We start from the raw sequence: 26,558 nt of genomic DNA, 5'->3' as shown, positions 1-26,558 counted from the left end.
CAACAACAAGGGTTGAACTAGAGGCTATTATCATTGCTACTAATTGATGATTCTGATTCAATCCTCCTAAACTAAAAGCCACATTCCCAAGCTTGGCAAATAATTCATGGGTTCTCACCTCTAGAAGCTGACGATGATAGTGAAACAAAACTTGCAAGACGATAATGAAACAAAACTTGTAAATCATCGTCACTATCTATTACAAATGAGTTGTATTTAACCCAATCTTGAACAACAGAAATCGAAATTTTATAAAATAATTTTTTCATCTGTTTCATGCTATGCAGTTCCAATTTTTGGATTATAGTATTCTAAAACTAAACAAAACTTGTAAAAGGTTCGGTAAATACACTCAACGAATCCTTGTTAATAAATTTTATTCCCTCTCGCATTTTTTTTTAATCGTTCATCTCTAGTATACAAAAACTAAAAAACTATTTTCACTAGTCATTGTGAATTCTACTCTAATAAAAACCTAACATTCTTATCTTATTTATATAACTTATATTCCTTAGTAAATAGAATTAGCTGAATTCGATTTATAGAATATTGATTCAATTTAATAGGATTTATCAAAAGCATTAAATTAAAACAACTTATTTCAAATTATGTCACAAATACTATTTTTAGTAAATTGAATCAATCTATTTTGATTTACAACTACACTAGCTAAATCGAATCAAGTGGATTTAAGTTACATAAATTTATTGTTAAATTATATAGCTTTGATTTACATAATTTTATAACGAAACATATAGATATTGGTATAATATTGGAGGTAATTTAATTTATTTATGTTATTTATCCTAAAAAAATATGGTGAATATTTTTTGTGATAGAAAAAGAATAGAATATAAAATGGCATAACAATCTAATATACTTATAAACTTGTTAATATGATTTTTTTTTTAATTTAAAAATTTGGTATAGGTTTATCAAAATGTGAGTTCATTATTATAATTTCCGGGACCAAAAAGCAAAGACAACAAATGAATCAAGAATGTATTAACCATGGTATTTAATTTGCTTTAGGAGAGTAGCTATTTCCAAGTTAACAGGATATATGTCTTTGTATTTGCTTTTTAGTATCTGTCTCTGCGGAGATATTCTTTTTGGATCCGTCCTCCTTGGTTCTACGTCGATGGGAAAAGGGCTTCTGGATCTGTCATATCCATATAAGCCCACATGTCACACTCTCAAACTAAAATTGACCCATTATACATCTTTTCTTTCTACTTTCTTTTAAACATTAAATAATAAATTTAAGAAAATAAAAATAAGGAGGCAAAATAATTTTGAAGGAAATTTATACCAGAAATTAATAAAAAAAAAAGTAAAAGCCACCCTAGTTTTTTTCTTTTTGGTCAGTGAAAGCCACCCTGTTATCATAAAATAAATGATGCACAACCAGCCTTAGTGGAATTTACAAAATGATTGCATTTTAGTATAGAAGTTCGCTATTATTTTCTTTTGTGCCCAGAGCTTATCAAATCAATTACTGGTTATAGAGGAAGAGGACCATCAATGAAATCATTTGACTGAATTAAAGACGCAATCAACTTTTTCATGTCATCCCATTCAGGATGGGCCATATCCATCCATTTCCATTGATGGACAAACCCATCATATCCTTTCACATCTATCTCACTTTAAAGTTGTTTTAATTCCCTGGCCCACACAATAAGCCCCTTTCTTTAGTTTAGTAGTAAATGATGAAATATTGTTATCACATGTTTTATTTTCCAGTTGGAGTGTCGGACGACCTAAGAAAAATTTTGAAGACATGCAAAATATGGATACCTATTTATCACTTTCAATCTCAGATTTTAATGTGCAGATTTTGTTTTTGATATTGGAGTAACAACGGTATTTTTTTAAAATGTGGGTTGATGGGGTGTTATTCTCAAATATGGAATCATTTAATTAGATAAACAAAAATCGGACCGTCCGATTTGTGAGAATACAGAAATTAGACAGAATAATTTGTGAGCATACAGAAATTCAACTGAGGAATTTTTGTTAAAAAAAAATTAAAAAATTTGAAATATAAAAATCGAACCTTTCGATTTGTGTATCTTTTGTAAAAAATTATAATAAAAATAAAAAATAAAATTTTATTATTTTTATTGTCTTCTTTTCTTTATAAAATTTTAAAAATAAAAATATTAAAGACAAAAAAAAATCTGAATTTACATATAGTTGCCTTTATACATGTTCGGAACATGATTATTGATCCTGTATATAACTAAAATAAATTTTTAACTCACTACCACTGCCTCACAACCTTCCCAACAATATTTTTTTGTTAGAGTAATATTGGTTCAACTCTTGCAGCATTGGAAATTCATGCTGCTCAAATGTGGGGCCATTTAAAGAGGGATGATGAAAAGTTTGAGAAGTTTACAAAGGAGAATAGGTTAATGGAGATTCTATATTCTAACAACAGGGAAAATAGAGTTAAATGGAATACACTTGCCTTTCATGTTCTTCCATTGCTGCCTATTACTGAGGTCTTGTTTTTCAACGTTGGTTTTGTGAAAGAGGTTGTAGAGTGAACTATGCCTTGTTTGAATAAAGATGGTGTTTTAGAAAAATTGAAGTGGTTGGTTTATGCAATGGAAGGAATTTATGATAATGAAGGTGCATTGAAGAAGAGGGAGTTGACAATTTTTTATGATGAAGGGAACTCATTGAGCAATCTATTATGGTGGCTGCACAGCAGAAGAGGCCATGGAGAGTCATTGCAAGAGCAGCAAGGTTGGCTCTAATGGCTGAAGAAGTTGGCTTTATTGATGTGATCCCTCTAATGGCTGAAGAAGTTGGCTTTATTGTTGGGAAGTAGAAGCGGTGGTGGCGTTGGTGGTGGTTGTTGTGGTGGAGGAGTAGTGGTGGTGGTGGTGGAAGGTGTTGTCGGGAGAGAGAACCTCCATTGGGTGAAGCTTTGGGAGGTTGTGGAGGAAGAAGAAGAGGTGGAGGATTCACATGTTGCGAAGGTTGTGAGGCGGTTGTAGTGGTGGCGGCGGTGGCGGTGGTGGAGGAGTGATGGGGAGGGGTGGTGGGTGGAGGGTGTTGCCGGTGGGGCTGAGAACAGTTTGGGCAGGGAGGAGGTTTTTAGTCCCTGCAACAATTTCTAGTGACACGTGGCACATACATTTGATAACCCAGCCTCCACCTGACACGTCATCCAGGTAATCTGTTGGCAACCGGTCACAGGGGTCGATACGTCCACTAATGTTAATTGTTGAGGACCTGGTTGAAGTTTTTGGATGATAAAGATGCGACATGTCCCAATTTAAAATGCCCAGGAGACGGAAAGGGTATTTACCCACTTTTAAATTATTTTTGTAATGCTATCGCTTTCGAACTTTTTCTCCCCATTATTGTTGGATATTTTAGAGGTCGCTAAACTATAAAACATGCATGTTTATCTCCATCTTAAGTAATTCTTACACATATTTGTAAAAATTAATGATAAAAATATAGTGAAAATTCAGGTGCAGTCGACTTTACGTATAGTTGATACTTGATAATTTAAAACGGTTAGATGATTTGACTGATTTGACTACTGCACCGAGTTTTCACCTAAAAATATATAGTTTCTAAAAAGAATTATGCTCCTACGAAATTAGACACTAACATTAGCTACAAGGTTGCGCTTATTTTCATTGTTGTGTTAGGAACTTAGGATAGTTTTTGTTAGGGATAAAAAAAGAACATATATACGAGAACTAGAAGTGTCATGAAATAAACCGATATATATGAAAGAGGCTTCCCACTAAATATCTCCATAAATCCATGATTTTTTTTTTTCAAATCACACGAACCTTAATTATGGTGTTAATCTTGTTATTCCAGCTTCATGTTTACAGCTCCCTAGAATAATATAGAGAGTATATAGAGTTAAATCCTTGGGAGTTGGGACCGTCCCTCAATTATTTGTTACCTTCAATACAACATACAACAACTCTATTCCCTCTGTACCCTGTAGCCTTCATTCCACGATCGAACAATATTATTCTAATCTTCTTGGGTCCCCAAAGGCAACCCGTGAGTCTTAGCTCTTGTTGTTGTGGTACCCCAATGCGGAACATCTCAATCTCACCACTCCCTATTATTATTTAGTCCTCTCCAAGATTATTTATATTTATTTTTAAAATAAGATTCTATGTATGCAAATTGCAAAGGAGGAAAATAAAAGAATTAACATTAAGAGCTAGCTAGCTAGTAGCTAAAAATAATATTACAAGGTTGATGAGAGGGAACAACATGGTTAGTGGCGGTGGTGGACACACTCAGCGGGTGTGACTGGGAACCTAGCAGTATCAGTGCAATAGTCATAGACCATATGGTTAGCCCTAACCCACATAAGCTGGTGGCTCTGGTGAACGTTCAACTCCGACATAGTTGGTTCATCCCACCAATACTTCTTATCCTCGCTGCTACTGCACCTCTTAGCATTTTCCGGGGCCACTGATGACGATGACACTCCCACTGGGCACTCACACGCGTCAATCGTGAAGTCCTTGTATGTGGCAACGAATGGTGCATGGCTCCAATCTGTCTTCACCCTACCACCCTGTGTGGCCCAATCATCTGCGTTCCATATTGAGCTGTACACTCCCATTGCTTGGTCTTTAGGGAAAGGGATTCCCTTGTGTTCAAGGTTTGTGTGCACCCTTATTGGCGTATCGTCCACTAGGAACCTGCCAAATACGAAATTAAAAGGTTACATGGCTATATTGGTAATTGCACAAAGATTCCCATGACCCAAAGGGGACACACAATGACACCAAGCCTAACCATGCTTCAAACACCACTTATCAAAAGCATGCAATTTCGTGTCCTCTTTCTACAGCTTTTTCAGTACCATTTTAATTTCCCTTGTGCTTTATTTCTTTTTTGTTTTTTCCCACCTCATGGAAAATAATAACATCTCCAATGCATGTGCATTAAATAATAATGTTAACATATATGGCTTGATGGTGATTGGTGCTTACACAACTTGGCGTTGATTCCAGAAGATAGAGTAGGTGTGGAAGTCCTTGGTGGGATCGAACCATAGGTCGAGTCTCTGCTCCCTGTTACCAACACCATTCACATACACATTCGTCTGCACCGAATAAGGCTCACCAGTAGTGTTCCCCAAGAACTCAAAATCAAATTCGTTGTGATTTGGACCCTCCGATGACATCTGCCAATATAATAAGTTAACTTGTAAGCAATATATTCTTTGGTTGGTTTGATGGATTGCATTAATAATGAATCGGATTTATGGTAAATCACGTTGTCAAAAAAAGGAGTAGGTAGCTGACACTAAATAGCTCTGGTATTAGTCTATTCATGGATTCATTTTAGAGTTGTCCGCACTTGAGTAAAATTCAATGTATTGAGCTAAATCGCATGAAAAATTAAATACTGCCTATAGAATAGGGACCCATAGATAAATAAAGAGTGAAGTACTAAAATCTCTATATGAGAGGTTAGCAAATCAAATATTTATTTATTTTTTATTTCACTTACATAGAAAGCAGTAACGGTTCCAGCAGAGTCACCCTCCACAAGCTTAAGTTGGATGCTCACTTTCCCAAACATATATTTGCTCTTTGATCCAAAACCAGCACCTACAATGTCCCAAAAAATATCACATTATAACTCTAACACACAAATATCCAAATGGCATTAGTTTAATAAAAAATAAAGGATGGGATAATGACCTGAATAGTTATCAAGCTTGAGTTTAATGAGTTCGCCATCGTGGATGAAATGATCCAAGGCCCAAGCAGGTTGGTAGAGTTCTTCAAACTTGGAAGAGGCAACAACCCCCACCAAAACTAGACCCACAAAGAATCCCAAGAGACTAGACATCTTAGACATTGTTATGTTGAAGAGAGATAGAAAGAAATATGAGAAGAAGAAAAGAGGGAATTTCTGAAATGCCTTCACTGTGTGTGTGTGAGAGGGCTCACATGAGACTGGTGTTGGTGTTGAGTTCTATTTATAGGCCGCATTCTGAACCATATCCACGTAACGGTGTTCTATGCCACGTCATTTGCCACATTGGATTTCAAATTCCAAGAAACGGATGGATAAAAGAAATTCACGCAAAATTACTACTTATTAGTTACTACTTTCCTTTATTACTATTAATTTTAAGAGACTCAACTAATTCTAAATTATGACGAGCTAGGTAATTTTTTTTTGGGGCACATTTAATGAACTCATGTATTTTTTTTGGTGACTTAATGAACTCATGTATAAACTAGTGATCTAATATTTGAAGCAAGTATTACATATGAAAAATGTTATATAATTCCATTTTTAATGCAAAACATTTTTAGTTTATTGATTTGTGTTCCGCTAGATGGTTTTATTGACTAATGAACTATTATGCATTATCTGTACTGTTTGAATAATTTGCAATATGGAAAAATTGGTATTAGAAAAAGCCATGTTTGCAATCCACCTTTTAATATGTTGAACAAGATTGCATTTCAACATTAAATATACATATGTTCTTAAAAAAAAGAGCTTAACTAATATATGCTTAAGATAAATGAAAAGGCTATCAATTAAAAAAATGAGTAAAGTAACGATTATATCTTTAAAAATTCTGACTTCGAATTAATTAGTTATTTAAAAAATGTATTAATTTAATTTTTTTATTATAATAAATAATAGATACGTGATATTCTTCTATTAATTCTTCAGTTAAAATTTGATTGGAGTGTCTATACATGCAAATAAAGAGTATTTGATAAATATTATATAAAAACTCAAAAATAATAAAAATTTCACTATCTAAAATTACATTATTTTTATATTCATGTAACAAAAACGAAATATACACTACTATAAATAATAAAATATGGACAATTGTATTTTGTTTTAAACTATTCATTGATAAAATATATATATATATATATATGTCACCATTTGTTATCGTACTTATTATACATTTACTAAAATAAAAATTTAAAATATTGTATTTACAATAATTTTATTATGTGTTGTTAAAGTATATATTAGTTAAATTCATAAAATAAAATCACCATTACTTTTATCATTATGATTATATAAGATATAAGATTACTAATGTGCTATGATTACCGAATTTTATAACAGTAGAAAAGCAATTGATTTTTTTCAATGTAATCAAGAACAATTGATCCTACTACAATTATTGCCACGATACCATTACTTAAAGTGCTATCATAACAACGTTGTGAGTGCAATTGTGCATTTGTGCATATCAATAGTTTCATATATCTTTAGTTACACTCGTATTCTATATTTTTGGCAATAATACTACGATTAACATCTCACTAACCATTTAATCTATAGTTAGATTTTTAATGTTCATTTTTAAAACTGCTGCTAACAGTTCATTTATAGGCGCACTTAAACTTTTATTCAGCCCAGGATAAATGTCTCAATTTAAAAGAATAATAATTGAGCACGAAAAAATTTAAAGTGTAGTAGTTGAGAATTATGATAGCCATGAAACATTTGAGGTTGGGTTAAAAATGTAGCCGTTACTGTGTGCAGGGATGAAACGTCATAGCTGGCCAAAGCTGTTTAAAGGATATGGGGCCCACCTTTTACAATCCATAAAGAATGATGCCAGATCTCATCCAATAGAATCTTACCACGTGGAAAATTACAGCTGGTGGTGTTCCATGCACAGCTGTCACCTTTTAAAAATAGCCTGCTTTTTCTCGCAGCCGTTGGATCCACATCCTTATATATATATATTCATTTCAAAACGCAAAAACATGCGCGATTGATCCACCACGCGCGCGTAATGAAAGGAAAACAGGCCCACTCGCGGCCTCTCATTAACCCATCATCAAATTGAATGCTTTCTGCTTCCACAAATGCTAAGTTAACAGCTCCTATTGTAAAGTACCGTCTCTTTTAATTTTAATAACTATTTAAAATAAAAATGAATTTTTGATAGGTATTATTTTTGTGTATATTTTTTTATTAATCACTTCTAACACACAAAAGTACAAAATTATACAATAATCCAAACTTCTGTTTTAAAAGAAAGAACAGAATATATATATATCAAGCATTTTGATTTTTGATTATGGTACTCAGGTTCGGGGCGGGCTTGTGGGGGTTTCCCCTTTCCCCTTAATCTGCTCTGTGTCTCTTTTTTTTAATCAAAATTTCCAAAGTAAAAAATTAGTAAAATAAAAATAAAATTTAATTATTTTCAAATTAAAATAATAGAATTTAAGCATAATATACATGATAAAATTAACAATAATTCAACTTTATTTTAGAGAAACATTTTCGATTTTTTACTCCTTTTGATGACGCCATTTCCAGCTGGATTGTGCAGAATTTATACTACCAAAAAGTCACGAACTTTTCCTTTTTATATTCACTCATCAATTCCCTCTCCCACTTACTAACAATGAATATAGATGCATTATTTCTGGACCTTGAGATCCGTGCACTGATTTATTGGGAATGTGTAGATAGACAGTAGAGCACTCCCACTAGTACTGCTACACTCTACAATCTACAATTCTACATACATATAATCGTAAAATACAAAATAAATATAAGAGTTTATCTTTAGGCAGATTTTTTTAAATATGATATTGGGGTGTGAGTTATGCTGGATTATGATGATTATGGGTGATTTACACTGTTATGAGGCGTTTTTGGAATTTTGGGGGAAGAAATCGGTGGCACCGATTTGAAGTGGGAGAAACCGGTAGCACCGATTTGTGTGAGTGAGAGGTGAAATCGGTGGGACCGATTTGTGGAAGGGGAAGCTGTTGGGTATGAAATCGGTGCCACCGATTTGTGGGTGGTCTAATTTTATTTTAATCCGGGGTGCACCAATCGGACCCACCGATTTGGGTGTGCAGCGGTCGGTTCCTCCGATTTGCCCTTAGTCAACACAAAAAGCGGATGGTGGTATCACAGAAGCCCCATTTCTTCCTCGTCCGCTAATGTTCATCCTCTTCTCCTCTCTTCTCTTCTCTTCTCTGATTCTTCTCTTTCATTTTTGTAAAAAAAATTTCTGTGAGGCTGGGAATAGATAGTGTTATGGATGATAGAGTTGTATTGAAGATTTATTATTACGGACAGATCTTATTACAAACATATGAGGGAGTTCAATTTGTGTGTGAAAATCCATTAGATGTTGTTATTCCGTTCACATTGTCATTTGAGGAGTTGAAAGGTGTGATTTGTGAGAAGATAGGCACGCAAAGATGTAGGAGAATATCGTGTATTTTGTACAGGTATCCTTTACCTGTGTTTGGCGGGTTTGTTCAATTTCAGACCAAGTATGTGATGGACGAAGCGAGTATGCAGGAAATGTTTTCAATGTACATGGAAAATCGCCACCGAATATCGTGCATCGAGTTATATATTGAGTTTGAGCAATCTGAAGCGGACCGTAACATTGAGTTGGAAGATTATAATAGTGAAAGCGAAGATGAATTTGAAAGTAACTATGAGATCGTCGGTCCAGGTGAGGACGAAGAAGCAGCTGTTGGCGCCATGAACGCAGATGTGGCGGAAGTTGCAAATGCACTAGCAAACCCGCATCCGTTTCAAGAGCCTTCTTTCATGCGGTCGTTGGATTTGGGGGCTATGCACGCACCGGAGTTTCCGCGATATATGAATCCAGGTGCGTAAACCTAGCTAGCTACGTGAATCTCTGAAGTAGCAGATCGATAAGTCAGATGAGTAATGTATGTGATATGTGACCAGGCATTTGTGAGCATAGCGTTTGATTTTTTTTATTAATTAATAGTTCTTTGTTGTGAATAATATTTAATTGTTGTTTACGTAGATGGAATAGCGAAAAATAAGACTATAACGATCTTACCTAGTAAAGTATGTTTATTAATTGAGTTGTAACGAAGGACTTCTTACTGAGTACATAATGAAGCATTTATTACTTTTGATGTATGTAGCCCTTCCTGTTGTGGCGGATGGTGAGTTCACAGTGGGGATGGAATTTAGCTCAAGGGAGGCAGTAATCAAGGCAATGAAAGATTATACCATCCGGAGAGGTGTGGACTATCGGGTATATGAGTCGGAACCGACGACATTCTATGCCAAATGTATAGAATATGGGAATGGTTGTGACTGGTTGATCAGGATAACCAAAATGCAAAAGAAGTACTGTTGGGAGATAAGGAGGTACAATGGAAGTCATACTTGTACCAGGTCTACTATTTCTCAAGACCATTCGAAGCTGGATTCCAAGACAGTTGCAGAAGCAATAAAGCCGTTGGTAGAGGTTGACCCGTCTATAAAGGTAAAATCTGTAATTGCTGATATCCAGTCAAAGTTTAACTACACCATCAGTTATCGCAAGGCTTGGTTAGCAAAGCAGCAGGCGGTCGAATCAATTTTTGGAAGTTGGGAAGCATCGTATGAAGCTTTGCCGATATGGTTTGAGGCCATGTGCCACAAAGAGCCATCAGCAGTGGTTCACTTTGAAACAATGCCAGCTTACCAGGGGGATGATTTGGTTCCTGATATACGTGTTCTACATAGAGTCTTCTGGAGTTATTACCCCTGTATAAGGGCCTTCAGACACTGCAAGCCAGTGGTGCAGGTGGACGGGACTCATTTGTATGGAAAATACAAGGGTTGTTTATTGGTTGCAGTGTCACAAGATGGTAATAACAACATCGTGCCTATTGCATTTGCCATAGTGGAGGGAGAGACTTCTGATGCATGGCACTTTTTTCTGAGCAACCTGCGTCAACATGTGGTGACCCGTGATGGTGTCGGACTAATCTCCGATCGACACGATTCGATTAGGTCAGCTATTGAACGAAGTAATGGGGCGTGGTCTCCTCCAAGGGCTTTCCATATGTTTTGTATCCGGCATATTGAGTCCAACTTCTTGAGGAAGTTTAAAGCACCTTACTTGCAGAAGCTTATCGTCAACATTGGTAAGTTTGTATACAATGAACTTTTAATTTATTGTAAGCACGATCAAATAGACTGGTGTTCATAGTTGACTGAATGTTTTTCATAGGATACTCAAGGACGACCAGGGAGTACCAGATGCGCTATGAACGATTAAAGGAACGGGGTGAGGCTTACACCAATTGGCTTGATCGGATCCCTCGTGAGCAGTATTCTTTGGCATTTGATGGTGGTTACCGATGGGGTCATATGACCACCAATCTTGTGGAATGTATCAACTCCGTCTTAAAGGGTGCACGCAATCTCCCAGTCACTGCACTTGTTAAGGCGATATTTTACAGACTGAATGAGTTGTTCACTAGGAAAAGAGCTGAGGCACGCAATCTCCCAGTCACTGCACTCGGCTTCCAATGCCTCAAAGCTACTCATGGTCGGACCTGTAACCGGAAGACCATTTGTTTGCAGACTGAGAATTACCGCCACATCCTCCAAGGTCACGGCACACTCACCAACCGGAAAATAGAAAGTATGAGTCTCGGGCCGCCATCTCTCGATCAGAGCATTAATCATTGCTGACTGGCCTTTAATAACTCCAATTTGGGATACATAATAAAATCCAGTCTCGCGTAACTGTGCCTCAACAATTTGGTTATATGGATCCGGCGGGTGTAAATGATCGCACATCAACATCCTTGAAGCCTACAATACCACATTTTCCAGTATAAGAACAAATATAATATAACTATATTATTCAAAAACACAAGTATGCTTAACATATCCATTAAAACTAATTCCCAGCATAATAGCAATTCAAACATGTCCGTTATTACTATTCATATAAAAAAACAGTATACTAATTTTTCTATTATTATGATTATTATTATTGTTATTATTATTATTATTCAAATAAAAAAACAGGCAGCATACTAATTTCTGATTATTATTATTATTATTATTATTATTATTATTATTATTATTATTATTATTATTCAAACAGCATACATACTAATTTCTCTATTATTATGATTATTATTATTGTTATTATTATTATTATTCGTATAAAAAAAGCATACTAATATATTAAATATTATTATTATTATTATTATTATTATTATTATTATTATTATTATTATTATTATTTATATAAACCAAACAACATACTAATTTATTATTATTATTATTATTCAAACAGTATATATACTAATTTTATTATTAATCATAATAATTAACGATCATAAATAAAATAACTAATAAAATTTTTATTATTAATCGTAATAATTAATTAAATTCGATTACTAATCCTGATAATAACAACAACAATATATCAATATCTTCCTATTCCAATTTATTATGTACAGATCTTACTTTTTTTTTTCTTTCATGTACTATTTTTTTAAACATTTCTTTTTTCTTTTTTTTAAATAATATACATTACCCAGGGCTTCATCTTCATCACCGGTACAAACAAACAAACATTCATCTCATCTCCATACATACATACATACAAGGTTTATTCCTATTTTTATTTCTATTTCTAACCACCTAATAATAAAATACATACATATATGTTTAATTTCTAATTTCTACTTAGTGTCATTACAATATATACTGTTAATAAAATCTAAAATTATCACTATTATTATCATTAAATAAAATTATTAAAAAAAAAACTTACATGATTTGGATCTCCAAGATAATTAACAATATGAAGCTCCGGTTGAATTACTTCCTTAGTTTTCCTTTTTTTGGCATTTTTATTTTATTTTTCCCCTGAGCTGTGGTGGTCCAACAATGGTGAAGGAGTGGGGTTGAGAGTAAATAGAAAGGGAAAGTTGAGAGTGAAAGAGAGAGTGTTGGAGAGTGAAAGAGATAGGGGTATACGGTGGGTGAAATACAGATAAGGGTCACGGGCCACCCAGGAGAGCCAGCTGCATGCGCGACGTGTGGCAAGAGGTCACCAATCGGTGCCACCGATTTCAGCACTTCCCCTTCCTAGAAATCGGTCCCACCGATTTCCTTCCCCCCATCGGTGCCACCGATTTCCTTAACAGCGCCGTCACATCTCCGTCAAACACCCCAAACCCCCATAACGTTGAAAAACACCAACACCTTTCCCATATCAAAATTATTATATTTATTAAATAAAAATATTTAAAAATTTTTATTAATAATAAATTTATCATATACTCTAAAAACACATATTGGTTAAATTCTAAATATAATTGTAAAGTGTTAGTACTATAATTGTGTTCTGACTTCTTGACAAATCAATGTATCATGTTAGTATTTCAAGTTGATTAGTGGTGACTTGAGTTTCGCTGTATAAATTATTAATAAGCACGTGAGCTAATGGTGTGGTTTATCACTAAGTTGAAATTAGTAGAAGACACTACTCTTAATGTTTCCTTCATTATGCAGTACTAAAATAATGCTACTAATTAATTAAAAGGATATTATTGCAGTGAATGTTTTGCGGTGGGCCACTAAAACCGATGGAGATTTGTGATTTCTCTAACCTTAAACAAGAATAAATGACAGTGATCATATTGGGAATTGGCAAGTGGGACTCGCAGATTGGGGTCGGGTTTTGCAAAACCACTTCTCCATTAACTTTTATTTTTTTGGTTTGCACCAGATATCCATCAGGCCGGAAGCAGTGGCGGAGCTTGAAACGAAATTTTGGGGGGGCCAAATAGAAAATAATTGTCAAAATATTTTTGATATGGATCCATTTAAGATAAACTCGTCTAACTTCATCTCTTTGATTTGGGTGATATTGCCAAATTTGAAGCTATTTTCAGGGTATCGTTCTAAAGAATTAAGGTCAAACTCATTAGATACAACTCTTTAAACTTTTGAAAGTTGTATCTTACTTTCTTCGTGATTAATTAAAGTAGAAAAACTATCTACATGTGTTGATATTGTAAAAGTTATATGTTTTCCTTCTTGAATATTAGCCTTCCTCTTAAAAAATGCATCATCAACTCTTTGATTTTTTATGATTATTTTATATAAAAATTTAAATATATATCCGGTAAAATATGTAAAAAGAAGTTAAAAGGACAAATATTAAAATTTATAATATTTATTAAATTTTTTATTAATTTATACAAATACAATAATATCAATACTTATTGAATATTCTAATATTTTTTATCATATAAAAAAATTAAATTAAATAAACAGTAAAATATAAAATAATATTAAATTACATAAATAAAAAATATCTAATTTTTTATATTTGAACTCAAAGGTAGAGAGGGAGTGTTGCTTATTGAATAGAGAGGTGCGAAATGTGAATACACTCAATTCAGTCCAAATTCGATATGTTTTGAATGTTTAAAACTAAAAACTATTGTGCAATAAAAGCAAAAGATGAAGATTGAACTTTGGTATTTTAAGTCATAATAAAATATTTGAGCCAACTAAACTATTTTTTATTTTTTGAAAAAGTATTACTAATTTTTTTAATAAAAATTTGGGGGGGCCGTGGCCACCCCTTGTCTGAACTAAGCTCTGCCACTGGCCGGAAGCCCAATGACTAATCCCTCGGGTACTGTAGAGGGATATAAAGTGGGCGACCCTCCCAAGCAAGCAAACTCTATTCCCATCCTCCAGTGAGTATCGAACCCGGAAGAGATGGTTAAGGAACACAGACCCTCATCTATCTGTGCCAACTTGCGTTTAGGGTCCATTAACTTTTATAATCACAATCTTGTTCCCTCTCAACCCATCTACGGCTCAACAAACAATTTAAAATACGAAACCATATCTTACGTCTTTAGGGTTATGCTGTTATGCAATTGCAACTTGCAAGTGAAACAACCGAGTTTTTTTTCTTTTTTTAAAGAGTAGTGTTAGGAAATTAAAAGGGTATTAGCAAAAAATTAGTCAAATACTTTCGGGTGAATCCGAAATTTCTACGAGTTAATATATATGGATGTTTCTTCTTCTAAATATCAGAATGTTTCTTTTTCATACTAAATAGATGTTCTTTTATATATTTTTTGAATTTTTTGTATTACAAGTGTGAATGTCTCTATTTCTTTAAAAATTTTATAATTTATTTTAATTTTATAGATATTTAATTATTTTTGCTAAAATGTAACTGGATATTTTTTTTGTTAAGTATTAGGATGTTTTTTTTCATATTAAATGAATGTTTTTTTTATATTTCTATAATTGTTCAAGGACTCTTTTTGGCTAAGATCAAGTGTATAGTTTGCAGTCTCTTTAATTATCAAAAAGGCACCTAATATCCCAAGAACACAAGCCATGTTCCTATGCACAATGTTTGATAGAATATCAATTTGTGATACAACTAGGATTATGTCCTTCTCATTCTCACATTTTAGCTTCTGAACTGCTATGTGGGATCCATCGCCCAGAACTTCGACGAAAATCGACCCGGCTGCTCCATTCATAAGCTTCTGTCCTTCTTCAAAATCTTTGGTGGTTTTGTCTAGATCATGGTGGCTGAATAGACGAGTTCTATTCGGTTTTCAGAACAAAATGCTATGGTAATAGGCCTGATATGTGTCAAACATTCCTGGCTTTGTTGCTGATATTTTGAGAAGATAAAATAGTGCAATCAATGAAGCAACAATGAGATATGGACCCAAGATTCCTGCATCATAAGATCAAAGGAAAGTGTGGACAAGTTCTTATTATGCCACATTTAGTGGTGGACCGCCCAGCGAACGGCGTGGGCGCTCTCATCAGAGAGGTCGACGGTTACATCGATCTTGCGGTGGGCGCCGACAGTAGGCGTTAGGGTAGATGCGACGGAGGGCCTGACGATGAGAGAGAGGGGTTTGTGTATGTGATTGTTAGAGATGGGTAGGTTAATGTAAGAGAGAAGATGAAGGTTTTTATAGGATTTAATTAGGTTTACCTAATCAATTTTAAATTTTTTAATTTTGAATTTGAAAAATTTAAAATTAATTAATTATTAATATAAATTAAAATAGTTTTGTTTAATTTTTGGATGGTAACCTTTTGCTCCATATACTTTTCCTTTTTTAAATTAACGAGTTTTTTTTTTGTTTAAATTAAGTGTCCCGAAATTGAAGAAGCTGATTTTTTTTATATGAAAAAAGTATTAGTGTTTTTGTTGAAAATATGTGTATTTGGTATAATTCCAGGTGAGTGGATTTTTTGAGTAGAAAATCAACACGTGAGAAGCATGTTGGATACGTAGTAACTTTTTAACCAAGCGTGTTGGATACGTTGTAACATTTTAGCCAACACGTGAGGGCGTATTGAAACATGTGGGAGGCATGTTGCATAATTTCCACAAGGTAGAAACTCAGGTGAAGTCGACGTTGAGAGTTGTTTAATAATTTGACTGACTTGACTAAATTTTCATCCAATAATTTTCAAGTATCAACTTTACGTAAAGTCGACTTTAGCTGAGTTTTCACCTTTCCACAATATTATAATACACTTCAAATATCAATACTCAACTAAAACACCATCTCTATTTTCATATTAAAAATAATTTCTGAATTGAAGATATACTATGGAATATAAAATGGAATTTTTTTGACAAGCTGGTATTTGGAAATGTTACCTGTCTTTTGTTGGCCGTATTATAAAGATTGTACGGGTCGTAGCTTTCTTCCATCTTACGAATTGTTCGATAAAGACGTGGTCGCGCAAATCCATAAAGCATAGTGCTCAACCACTCTTTATTGGAAGCACTGTACATGTCTTGAAAAGTTTCTTACAGTGCAGCTGTTAAAAACTTCCTAAAATCTGTAATCATGTTCGTATGTGACTATGTATTACCAATTTATCTGTACCATAAGAAACGAAACGAAAGGGGCCAAATAGCACAAGATATTTCTAACCATGCAAGTATTCCCCGTACAAATTTACCGTTGAGTTGTTTTGAATTCCAACTTAGCAAATATTAATCACGAAACTATAAGAACAAACGGCCGTATAATAACTTAATATAACGTTACTATAAAAGATTTGATAAAGCACAATAATGTATCTTGTAATCAAAATTTAGTTTTTTCTTATGTTATATATATTTACCAACCAATGTACTGAAATATGTCAGAAAAGCATGAAAAGAATTATGATTGTAATATTTTGATTTATTAATTGATGACTAAATAATGAACTAAATTTCACGTATTGATGTAGGTACATGCGTGAATTTTTGAAGTATGATGAGTGGGATTGATACCTCACATCAACAGTAAAAATCAAAGTACTGAATCCAATTGAATTGCATTGATGGTTGGTTTCTTGTAGCAGGATGGTGGTGAATGGTGATGTAATGTTGTTACCTGCAGGGAAGTAGCTTGTGGGGAAGTTATATATTTATTATGTATTGGTGCAATGCATTTGATATAATATTTCAGAAGCACTAACAAAAGAAAAGAAGGCATTTTTTTCCTTGTGAATTGAAGATGATGAATTGATGATACGAAATTGAAGTGAATGCGATCATCAACCTCAGTCCCTTCTTTTAATTTGTATTCAATCCATGCATCCCAGCAGAAGTTGCCACCTATATTTAAATACTAGTTGTACTGCATCAATGAATTAAACTTGGTAGTATCAGGGAACTATAGAACGGTGGATATAAATAATTGAAAATTTTATATGAAATTGTTTTTATTTAAAGTTTAATATTAAAAATTATTAAATGATAATTTATTCAAATTTTAACGAGTCACGTTACGTTCCTGGTCTCCCTAGACCCTAATCTCAAAATTTGTAAAACTCGATCGCTATTGCCATCTCTAATTTGAAGGTTATATTTCTAGCTGTGTTATGTTGTTTGTATTGAATTTATATTTATATATTTTAACTATATTATCTATATACTAAAATTAATTTTGTTATATAAATAATATTTTTTATATATATTTATATTTTCTTTATCTATTAAATTTTCAATAACATTAAAATATAAAATATTTTTTTAATGAAAACTCATTTGAATTTAATTTGTATATTTTTATTTATGTTAAATAGTAAATAGTTGGATAAGCGCGGTCAAATATATATAGATAGAATAAAGAATAAGAATATAAAAAAATGAGTAGCATTCGTTGTTAAAAACATGGTTAAATAAAATTTCAAGTAATTTGAATATTAAAAAAAAGATCAAACAGAACATCCAATTAAAAAAGTTGGATCAAATGAAAAATAAACAAAAGGCAAAATGAAATGATGCATAACTTTGTATTGTTGTAATTTTATTCCATTTTGAAAAAAATGACGATGAGTGGTGAAACCAATGTTATTTTATAGAAGCGAAGCCAACACCATAAATATAAATAATATTATCTCAGTTACATCCATTTATAATCAAATAACATGTATACTTAGATAAAATAATTCCTTTCTTTATATTATACTAATGATCTCTACATCACTGAAGTCAATTTTTAATTTAGATATGAGAGAAGGAATGGTGTAGGATAGAATTATGGAGTGTAGGAGTATTTTACGTAGTTGTGGTGTTAAGAACAAATCGGACTGTTTGATTTGTGTTTAAAAAATTAAAAAAAATTGCATTATACAAATCGGACCGTCCTATTTGTATTTTAAACAATTAAAAAAATTTAATATTGAAATCGGACCATCCGATTTTTGTTTTCAAAATAAAAAAATTTTAAAAGTACAAATCGGACCATCCGATTTTTCCTCCCTCACAAATCGGACCATCCGATTTATGTTCAAAATTTTTTTAACAAAAAAATCGCACAGTCCGATTTTTTTACTTTATAGTTCAAAAAAAATTATCCCACATTCATGTCTAGCACCACCCACCTTCACACCTATGCACAACACACACAGAATCTGCATATCCAAAAAAAATTAGCCGACTGAAGTAGGAAATTAACAGTACTAGTATCATATATAGTAGTTGGGGGCTTTTTATTTTTTTGTATTGTGTAAATATTATAAATCGGACGGATAGATTTGTAATTTTTTTTATAAGTTTATAAATTTAATATTCCGATTTATAATGCAAAAAAAAAATTAAACATGTAAATTAGACCTTTTAAGTTAGGTTTTTTAAAATTTTTTTTGTTTTTTTTTTTGAACATGTAAATTAGACCTCTTAAGTTAGGTTTTTTGAAATTTTTTTTTTATCTAAAATCGATCCATTGATTTATTCTAAAAAATTTTTTTTTATTCTATATAAATTACGAAAAAATTTAGGAACTAGCACTTTTATTAAAATTTAGTGAGTACTTAACTAACAAAAAAAGTAAATAATTCTACACTATTAAATAGAATTTCACACTATTAAAAACACCAATAATAATTAATTAATAGCTACAAATCACAAAATTTAATAACTTTCCTAACACTCCTCTACAAATTAAAATCTCAAGTTTCTACCTCTATCTAAAATCTAAACCTCAGTCTTTTATTTTCAGCCAAATCTAAACCTTCAATTTATAGTTTTTAATTTTAAAAAAATTATCTTCATATTCATAAAAAAATACATTAATTCTTTATAATTATATATAATACACTCTTCTAATCCATTAAAAAATATATTAACCATAGTTTGGGGGCTAAAAATTTTTGTTATAGAAAATAAATGTGTGCAATTCAATTTTGCTGGTGATGCATGTGATTTTATTTTGATATGGAAATAAGTAATTGTAGGGCTGATTACTTTGTAAGTTAATTTTTAAAATTTTTTTAATATCAAATCGGAGGGTTCGATTTTTGTTCTAATAAATCGTATGATCCGATTTTTTTTTCTAAATAAATCGGAGGGTCCGATTTCATATTTTAAATAAAAGAATTTCACATTTAAAAATAACATTTTTATCATCTATAATCTTAAAAAATACCATTTACATCCCCAGTATAAAAAATAATTTGGGGTAGTTGGGAGCTAATAAAAAAAAAAAAACCAAAAATAAGGTGTGGCACGTGAGGGTTACGTCTGCTTAGATCATTTCCTGTTGATGTCATGGAATTTGGTGCCTGCTATGCTCTGATCTCAATAGGCAGGGTTTTCTTCTCAATCTCAAAGATGGAAAGTGGCATGCAATTGGCCAACCAAACATCCATCTTCATTAGCATTTCTCCCTTGTCTTCTTCTTACTGCACCACCTCATCAAATCATAATTTAGCCTCGGATCCCCACCGTCTCAGATCCATTAGTAGCGATCTTCTTTTCACCAAATTAGATAGACCCCATAAATTTAAATATTTATATGTCTGCTCTGAAATTAAATATTAAAGAGATAATAATATTTTAGTAGTAATTAAATAATTTAAAATAAATAATTTTGAACTCAAAACAAAATTCACACACACTATTGGATAGTAAAATTATGATGATAGGCAAGCATTTCTTTTTTCTTTTGGGTCAAATAAGCAAGTATTTCTAGTTATTATCTGGGGGAACCATATGGGCCTCTTTTTTTTGGACAAATCATATGGGTCTATTGATTAGATGTAATGAAGGGTCCAGGGCCCAGGTCTATCTGGGTTTGGTTCCTGCAGTGCAGTGGGTGAATTACGGAACCTCCAAGTCATACATGTCATTGTCTACCTTGTGCACAAAAATGTCAATAGTTGACCAAGAAAAAACTTGGAGAGAGTCCACGACAATAAAACACGCTTTAATCTACGTTACATCTGGTCAACTACTAGATCATGCTTACGAAAATTCAACCTCGCACCAACTAGGAAAAATGTTTTTCCCTCTTATCTTGGGCGCCGATTTGTTAATAGTATCCATATTGTTTTCCTTTTCTTTTGGAACTTGATCCTAAATTTAGCCTTACCAAATTGACAATACAAATAGTCAAATAGTCAAACAAAGCAAGTAAGCAATATTCCGTGGCCAAATAGACAAACGAAACAAAAGCAACATACCTTGGTCAAACACTCAAAAAGCATAATGGTCAATTTTAATTTTTACATGTACCGGTTAGAAGTTGGAACTTAGGCGTGTGCAATTGGATTGAATATTGCAAATAATATTGAATTGGCTGACATAGCCTAAAGCTCAATCAACCGTTTGACTTTATATATTGATTGATTCTCTTTTACCGAAAATAGGATAAGTTATCTCATTTTAGTAATAACCATTCTTTCTAACTTTTCATTGTCATCTTTTAATATATTATTTATTCATCTTAACTAATTCATGTATATTAAAGTATATTAATCTAAAATATTAATAAAAGAATAGATTAAAACTCTCAATTAACAAAAAATTAGATACAATTTCTTATTAAAATTTCAAATACACTATGAATTAAGGAAATCATAACGCATTTCAAAATAGACTAAAGAAATATATATAAAAAAAATTAGAATCCTAAAAATAACATACTAGTTAATTAGTGGTGAACAATCATCACTTGATTCATGCACTACATAGCTAGATAGCAGAGGGTGTGAAGAACAATGTTTGGACGTAGTCATCAACTGTGTATGTGCTTTTGTCATCGCCATGCTGATATATGACCTGAGCAGTTCTTGCCATGTTGAAACAAGCTTTCACTATTGAAGAAGGCAGAGCGGTCGTGTTCATGGCTACACCATTCAACTCTAACCACAGCTTCCCTATGAGCCCCCTTATATGTTTTCTTGCTTCATTCTCATCACAACCATTATTTTCCCTCATGTAGCACTGTATGCTGCAAGCATTATCCCCTCTCTCTTGTTCTTCCTGAACAACATGAATAATGCAATTAGGATTTTAAAAAATTATGTAAATTAATCACTAAGTAAGTTGTCTTTATATAAAACTAATAATTGAGAAAATTAGATGACGTATTTAACAGTTTTCAACTATTAAATTTACTTAATGAGTATATAGAGTGATAAAGTATAAGATGAATGAGGTACCGTTGAAGTTCCTAGGTCGTCCCAAAAACGAAGAATTTCGCCAGAACAAGAGAAGAGCCTAGGATATGTCTTCATCAATGAAAGAGTATCCTTTGAGATACCATCACCAACGAGGAAAGTTGCATGCGTCATGGCCATGTAAGATCCTGCGGAAATCACCCCGTTGTCCAGATATTCCCTAAAAGATGGCACGTAACCCTGGTTGAACCATTTGGCTTCCTCAAGAAATGCTTCAAATATGTCTATCCACTGAACAAAATAATAATATAATCATGCATCAACCTTTCGTTAATTAGAATCTTAAATTAAACGTATCTTGTGTATATATGTTTTATTCTTGGGATTCTCACCGTTTTTTTCAAGTAGGCAACAGCGGTTAGTCCACGCTCTTTCTGAATTTTGTATGCAATTTCGTGAGTTGTGTTATATAATGCCATGTAGCATATTTTCATGTATTCAGGTAGCTGCTCCATTGCATCAAGATCCCATCTATAAATAAAAAAGTACTTGGTTCGTTTCAAAATATTAAGCAGAAAAATATTGCTCTTAATTGGCACATACCTTTTGATTGCCTTGACGAAAAGAACAAGATCATCGAAAGAGCCATAAGTATCGAAGATATCATCCATAACAAGCAAAATGCATACTGTTTTAGTAAGTTCAATACGGCAGTTGGAATAACGTGGTTCTGGGAAAATCCCCACTGTCCATAGAAAGCACTCTGACGGTCTATCTCTAGCAAAACCAAGGCTCTCAATTAGTCCTAATTCCTTCCACCACCTAAACAAATGCAAACAAATAAATTGTCACATCAATTATATAAGCATTTCAAAGTAAATATACTTTAGATTATATATTGTATTAAATTTAAAATTAGAGTGTGACCTGGTGATTTCTCCTAATTCTCTTTTGTACAATGATTGAAGCATGTCATAATCCAACTTGGCCAATTCCAAAAGAGCTGGTATTTTGGTTGTTGTACGGCTGTATTGGTCCATGTAATTCTTGGCTTCTAACCTCTCCATTTGAAGGTGCCTTGGAAGCCTTAAGGCTCTGCTAACTTGTCTTCCTAATTCAGGAGCCATGTGAGGGATTGATTGGTGAAGATGGCCTCTTGAGAAGTCCATGGCTTGTTGTAACACTCCTTCACCTTCAGCACCTAGAAATGATGCCTCGTACAAACTTAGCACGCCACCTATGTCTCTGCTCAGTGATTCCTTGAAATTTCCACTCTTGTCCAAAAACTTGTTGAAATTCTCTGCCGTCAAACAATAATAATTCATCTTATTATATCATAGGTACAGTCAAATATTTAATTTGAATAGAACATGAATGTATGTCTATTTGTTTAAATTTTTTGAATTAATTTTACCATTCAATATTAAAATTGCTATGATCTAAAAATTTAGAATTCGATTTTTGTCAATAAAAAAAATTTTAAGTATAAAACAAAATAAAAAAATTTTATTTTTTAGATTTCTTATATATTATTTTTAATATAAAAATAGAAAATATATAAAAAAAATACATAATGATAAAGATATAACATATATAGCATTCCTCAATTATTATTTATCAACATGCCGAATGCAAATTAATTAATTAATTAGTTGAATAAAGGTAATACATACCAGGAAACGTGGTCCAGCCATTGTGCCTGAGGAGGCGAAATTGAAGGGATGTGGCAAATAGGTCTTGTGAGGCATCCCAGTGGCATATCTTTCCAAGAAGTGCATTAATCTCTTCTTCAAAATGGTGCCCAATTCCCAGCTCTTGAATGCTATCAATTATTTTCATTGTTCCCACCGGATCACTTGACTTTTTTAGCAATGCTTCTTGCCCTTCTTTCTTCACCTGCTCCAAGCTTTTCTTCCTATCATTACTTTCAAGACACTCCACCTATCACCCCAACATCAAAACCAAACCAAAATAGGAAAATAATTAACTGCAGAAAAGGAAATTAAGGCCTTGTCACCTTTGAAACCAAAAATTAATATAGTTAATTGACCATGAATATTAGCTCATCCTTTTCTTCTATATAACCAGTAGTGCCTTTGTATTACCAATTTGGATGCATTAAAAAGTAGTAAACGACTATGCTAATCAGCTACTAAAATCAATCATTAGTATAAAATACATATTAGAATATAAAATATATATTAAAAATAAATTAAATTATATATATATTTATATACAATTACATTAGTAACTGATTTTAATGATTGATTTGGTGTACGAATAATATTTTAAATATAATTAATATATTAAATTTATTTTCTTTTTTTTATTTATCAAAAATAATTAATTTTATTTGAGCATCCGAGATTTCACTGGAAGGTAATTTGATTTTTTTTTTTACTTGAGACTCGAATTCGAGATTACTATAATATCTATTACGCTAATCAATTATTTATCGACAGATATATTATTTTTTTAAACATATCTATAATGTATATAAAAACCATGATAAAAAGGAAATAGTTATTAAAAGTTTGCTTCTTCCATAAATCAAGTATGGAAATACTTGGAGGGACTTTAATTTACCCAAAGAAAGTAAAATAAAAATCTTAGAGAGAGTTTAATCAAAGGGCACCTTCTCACGAAGAAGAACGGAATTGATGGATAATTTTTTACTAAGCATAATGGTCCCTTGGCCTTTAGATGTTTGTAGCGACAAGTTCCATGGTGGATGCATGGAATTGTGTCGAGGATGATGAATTGAGCTTGAAAGCGAAGAAGCTCTAACTTGTATAACAAGAGCCATTTGATCTGTAGACATATGAACAAGTAGCTCTCTAAGTTAGAACTATGTATGTTGTTATTATGACTATGATCAACACAATTGTTGTCTGCGCCTTATATAGATTCTCGCTAACCGCCGCTATAAGCCAAAGCAACTTCTAAAAATTAATTTCGTGTCAATAAAGGTTTTTTGAAATTTGTGGGCACCCATATGTCAATGTCATTACTGATTGATTTTTCTTATTTTCTTTCGATAATGCAATGCCATTAAATGTAATCCATGTTACCATGTATGTGAACATGATGATATTCGTACAATTAATCTGCGCAGACAGCAAACGGCGACAGGAGGCAAACTAGACCACTGACCACCCATATCATTTATATATAATATATGTTTAAATAGTATGTACCTGCATTGTTGATTTATTGTCAATATTCAACTTAATATGTATAAAATTCAACAATAATATTACTCCTAGACCACTCAATTAAATTATGAATGTTAAAAGTTATATCGAGATTAAAATGCATAGATATTTTTTGAAATTTAAGAAAATTTGTTTTTCAGAGGAATATAATTAATTATATTCAATTCTCTTTTAAATAAAGGGTAAATTATACCCTATAATCTATTTAATAATTATTGGATAAAATGAATTATATCATCATGGTTAATATTACTTCTTATTAACAATTAAACAAATTAAATATATATAATAAAGCATTTTTTAGAAATTATAAGAGTTACAAAAGAGATCTTATTTTTGAAACTACATATATATTAATTAGATCTAACAATATAACCAAAAAAAAACTGAAAAACTAAAAAGAACAAATAAAAAAAAGGCCGAATCACAAATTTCAAATTTAAAAAATAGATAATATGTTAATTGAGTAATAAAGATAAATTTTACAATTGTTAATAAAATTGATATAAAAATTGTGTAAATTTATAAGTATAAAGTTCAAGTGGTTTTATTATAATTAATTAGTTTGGTTATTGTCACCCAAAAAAATAGTTTAGTTGTTAAAATTTAAGTTAAATTAAGAGTTAATATTAATCATTTTAATGACATAATTTATTTTATCTAATAATTATTAAATTTATCATAAAACGTAATTTATTTTTTATTAAAAAAATAACTGAATAAAATTTACCATATAATTAATATATTTTGAAACAGATAAAATACTAATCAATCATCACTTAGGTTAAAATTATGAAAATGGACCCTTCTTTTGAATATTACAAAATATGAATCAACGTTTATTAAAAAAAAAACTTATCAATAAATAAAAATTTTTGGGGGAAAGAAAAATTCTATCTTTAACAGAATAGATATTTTTTCTACTAACAATTTTGTGTAGATATTATAAAAAGAGTCTATCTTAGAGGATATTACTACAATTTCACTAGTTAGTATCATATGGAGAGGATTGGTTCCTCCAAAAGAAGAACTTTTTGCATAATTTATTTTAGTAGGAAGGGTTAATACAAAAGAAAGATTGAATAGGTTATGAATTATTCATCAGAATGATAATATTTGTATTTTGTGCAAAAAATATGTAGAATTTATGCATCACTTTTTTTTCTTGCTGTGAGTTTATGTGACAGGTGTAGTGTATTTGGTTGATGTGTGTTGGTAGAACTTAGGTTATTTCGGGGAGTGTTAAAGAGCTTTTTGAGAGTTGGATTAGAATATCTAGTTGTAGTTTTGAGCATAAAAAGTGGCTGGTAGGTTTTTTTATAATTATTTAAAATATTTGGCAGGAAAAAAATAGCAAAACATTTTAGAAATAAAAGACGGGTGTAGGTCGTTTTTGAGTTATAAAAAATAGTGTAGTATTGATCCGTTTAATTATTGATAATTATACCAAAAATAATAATAAATTATACTTTTTTAATATGTTCATTGTCTTGGACTTTGAGTTGTGTTGAAAGTTGGGGAAAATTTTAAATGTTTTATTTTAATGAAGATAAAATAAATATATTAAAAGTTTGATTTTTTATATTACAAAAATTTTTTTATTAATAATAAATT

At 31.9% G+C, this 26,558-nt stretch overlaps 3 protein-coding genes across 3 annotated transcripts; 1 reads left to right on the top strand and 2 right to left on the bottom strand.

Annotated features, from left to right (window-relative positions):
* Nucleotides 1–4,183: 4,183 nt before the first annotated feature.
* On the bottom strand, nt 4,184–5,958 carry LOC107462070 (xyloglucan endotransglucosylase protein 6). Its single transcript, XM_016080637.3, has 4 exons — nt 5,715–5,958; nt 5,521–5,621; nt 4,998–5,191; nt 4,184–4,703 (listed from the first exon to the last, which is right to left on the bottom strand). The coding sequence occupies exons 1-4, from the start codon at nt 5,872–5,874 to the stop codon at nt 4,271–4,273; spliced, it is 888 nt and encodes a 295-aa protein (XP_015936123.1). The 5' UTR covers nt 5,875–5,958; the 3' UTR covers nt 4,184–4,270.
* A 3,108-nt stretch (nt 5,959–9,066) lies between these two features.
* LOC107461926 (uncharacterized) lies at nt 9,067–11,490 on the top strand. Its single transcript, XM_052253339.1, has 3 exons — nt 9,067–9,655; nt 9,945–10,937; nt 11,024–11,490. The coding sequence occupies exons 1-3, from the start codon at nt 9,067–9,069 to the stop codon at nt 11,488–11,490; spliced, it is 2,049 nt and encodes a 682-aa protein (XP_052109299.1).
* Nucleotides 11,491–21,208: 9,718 nt separating this feature from the next.
* Nucleotides 21,209–24,602, bottom strand: LOC107461980 (probable terpene synthase 11). Its single transcript, XM_016080532.3, has 7 exons — nt 24,365–24,602; nt 23,403–23,670; nt 22,657–23,029; nt 22,333–22,551; nt 22,122–22,260; nt 21,772–22,020; nt 21,209–21,592 (listed from the first exon to the last, which is right to left on the bottom strand). The coding sequence occupies exons 1-7, from the start codon at nt 24,548–24,550 to the stop codon at nt 21,302–21,304; spliced, it is 1,725 nt and encodes a 574-aa protein (XP_015936018.1). The 5' UTR covers nt 24,551–24,602; the 3' UTR covers nt 21,209–21,301.
* Between the last annotated feature and the right edge of the window lie 1,956 nt (nt 24,603–26,558).

Source organism: Arachis duranensis, chromosome 8 (assembly GCF_000817695.3).
Source record: "Arachis duranensis cultivar V14167 chromosome 8, aradu.V14167.gnm2.J7QH, whole genome shotgun sequence".
NCBI classification, from domain to species: domain Eukaryota; kingdom Viridiplantae; phylum Streptophyta; class Magnoliopsida; order Fabales; family Fabaceae; genus Arachis; species Arachis duranensis.
This window is presented reverse-complemented; position numbering and strand designations above follow the sequence as displayed.

Excerpts from the sequence above, each read along its gene's own strand:
- LOC107462070 (XM_016080637.3), bottom strand. The coding sequence starts at position 5,874 with ATGTCTAAGATGTCTAGTCTCTTGGGATTCTTTGTGGGTCTAGTTTTG. Across the intron at positions 5,192-5,520 it reads GAACCGTTACTGCTTTCTAT|ATGTCATCGGAGGGTCCAAA; the intron begins GTAAGTGAAATA and ends TTATATTGGCAG. Across the intron at positions 4,704-4,997 it reads TGGAATCAACGCCAAGTTGT|GTTCCTAGTGGACGATACGC; the intron begins GTAAGCACCAAT and ends CGTATTTGGCAG.
- LOC107461926 (XM_052253339.1), top strand. The coding sequence starts at position 9,067 with ATGGATGATAGAGTTGTATTGAAGATTTATTATTACGGACAGATCTTA. Across the intron at positions 9,656-9,944 it reads TCCGCGATATATGAATCCAG|CCCTTCCTGTTGTGGCGGAT; the intron begins GTGCGTAAACCT and ends TGATGTATGTAG. Across the intron at positions 10,938-11,023 it reads GAAGCTTATCGTCAACATTG|GATACTCAAGGACGACCAGG; the intron begins GTAAGTTTGTAT and ends TGTTTTTCATAG.
- LOC107461980 (XM_016080532.3), bottom strand. The coding sequence starts at position 24,550 with ATGTCTACAGATCAAATGGCTCTTGTTATACAAGTTAGAGCTTCTTCG. Across the intron at positions 23,671-24,364 it reads CCGTTCTTCTTCGTGAGAAG|GTGGAGTGTCTTGAAAGTAA; the intron begins GTGCCCTTTGAT and ends TTGGGGTGATAG. Across the intron at positions 22,552-22,656 it reads GAATTAGGAGAAATCACCAG|GTGGTGGAAGGAATTAGGAC; the intron begins GTCACACTCTAA and ends GCATTTGTTTAG.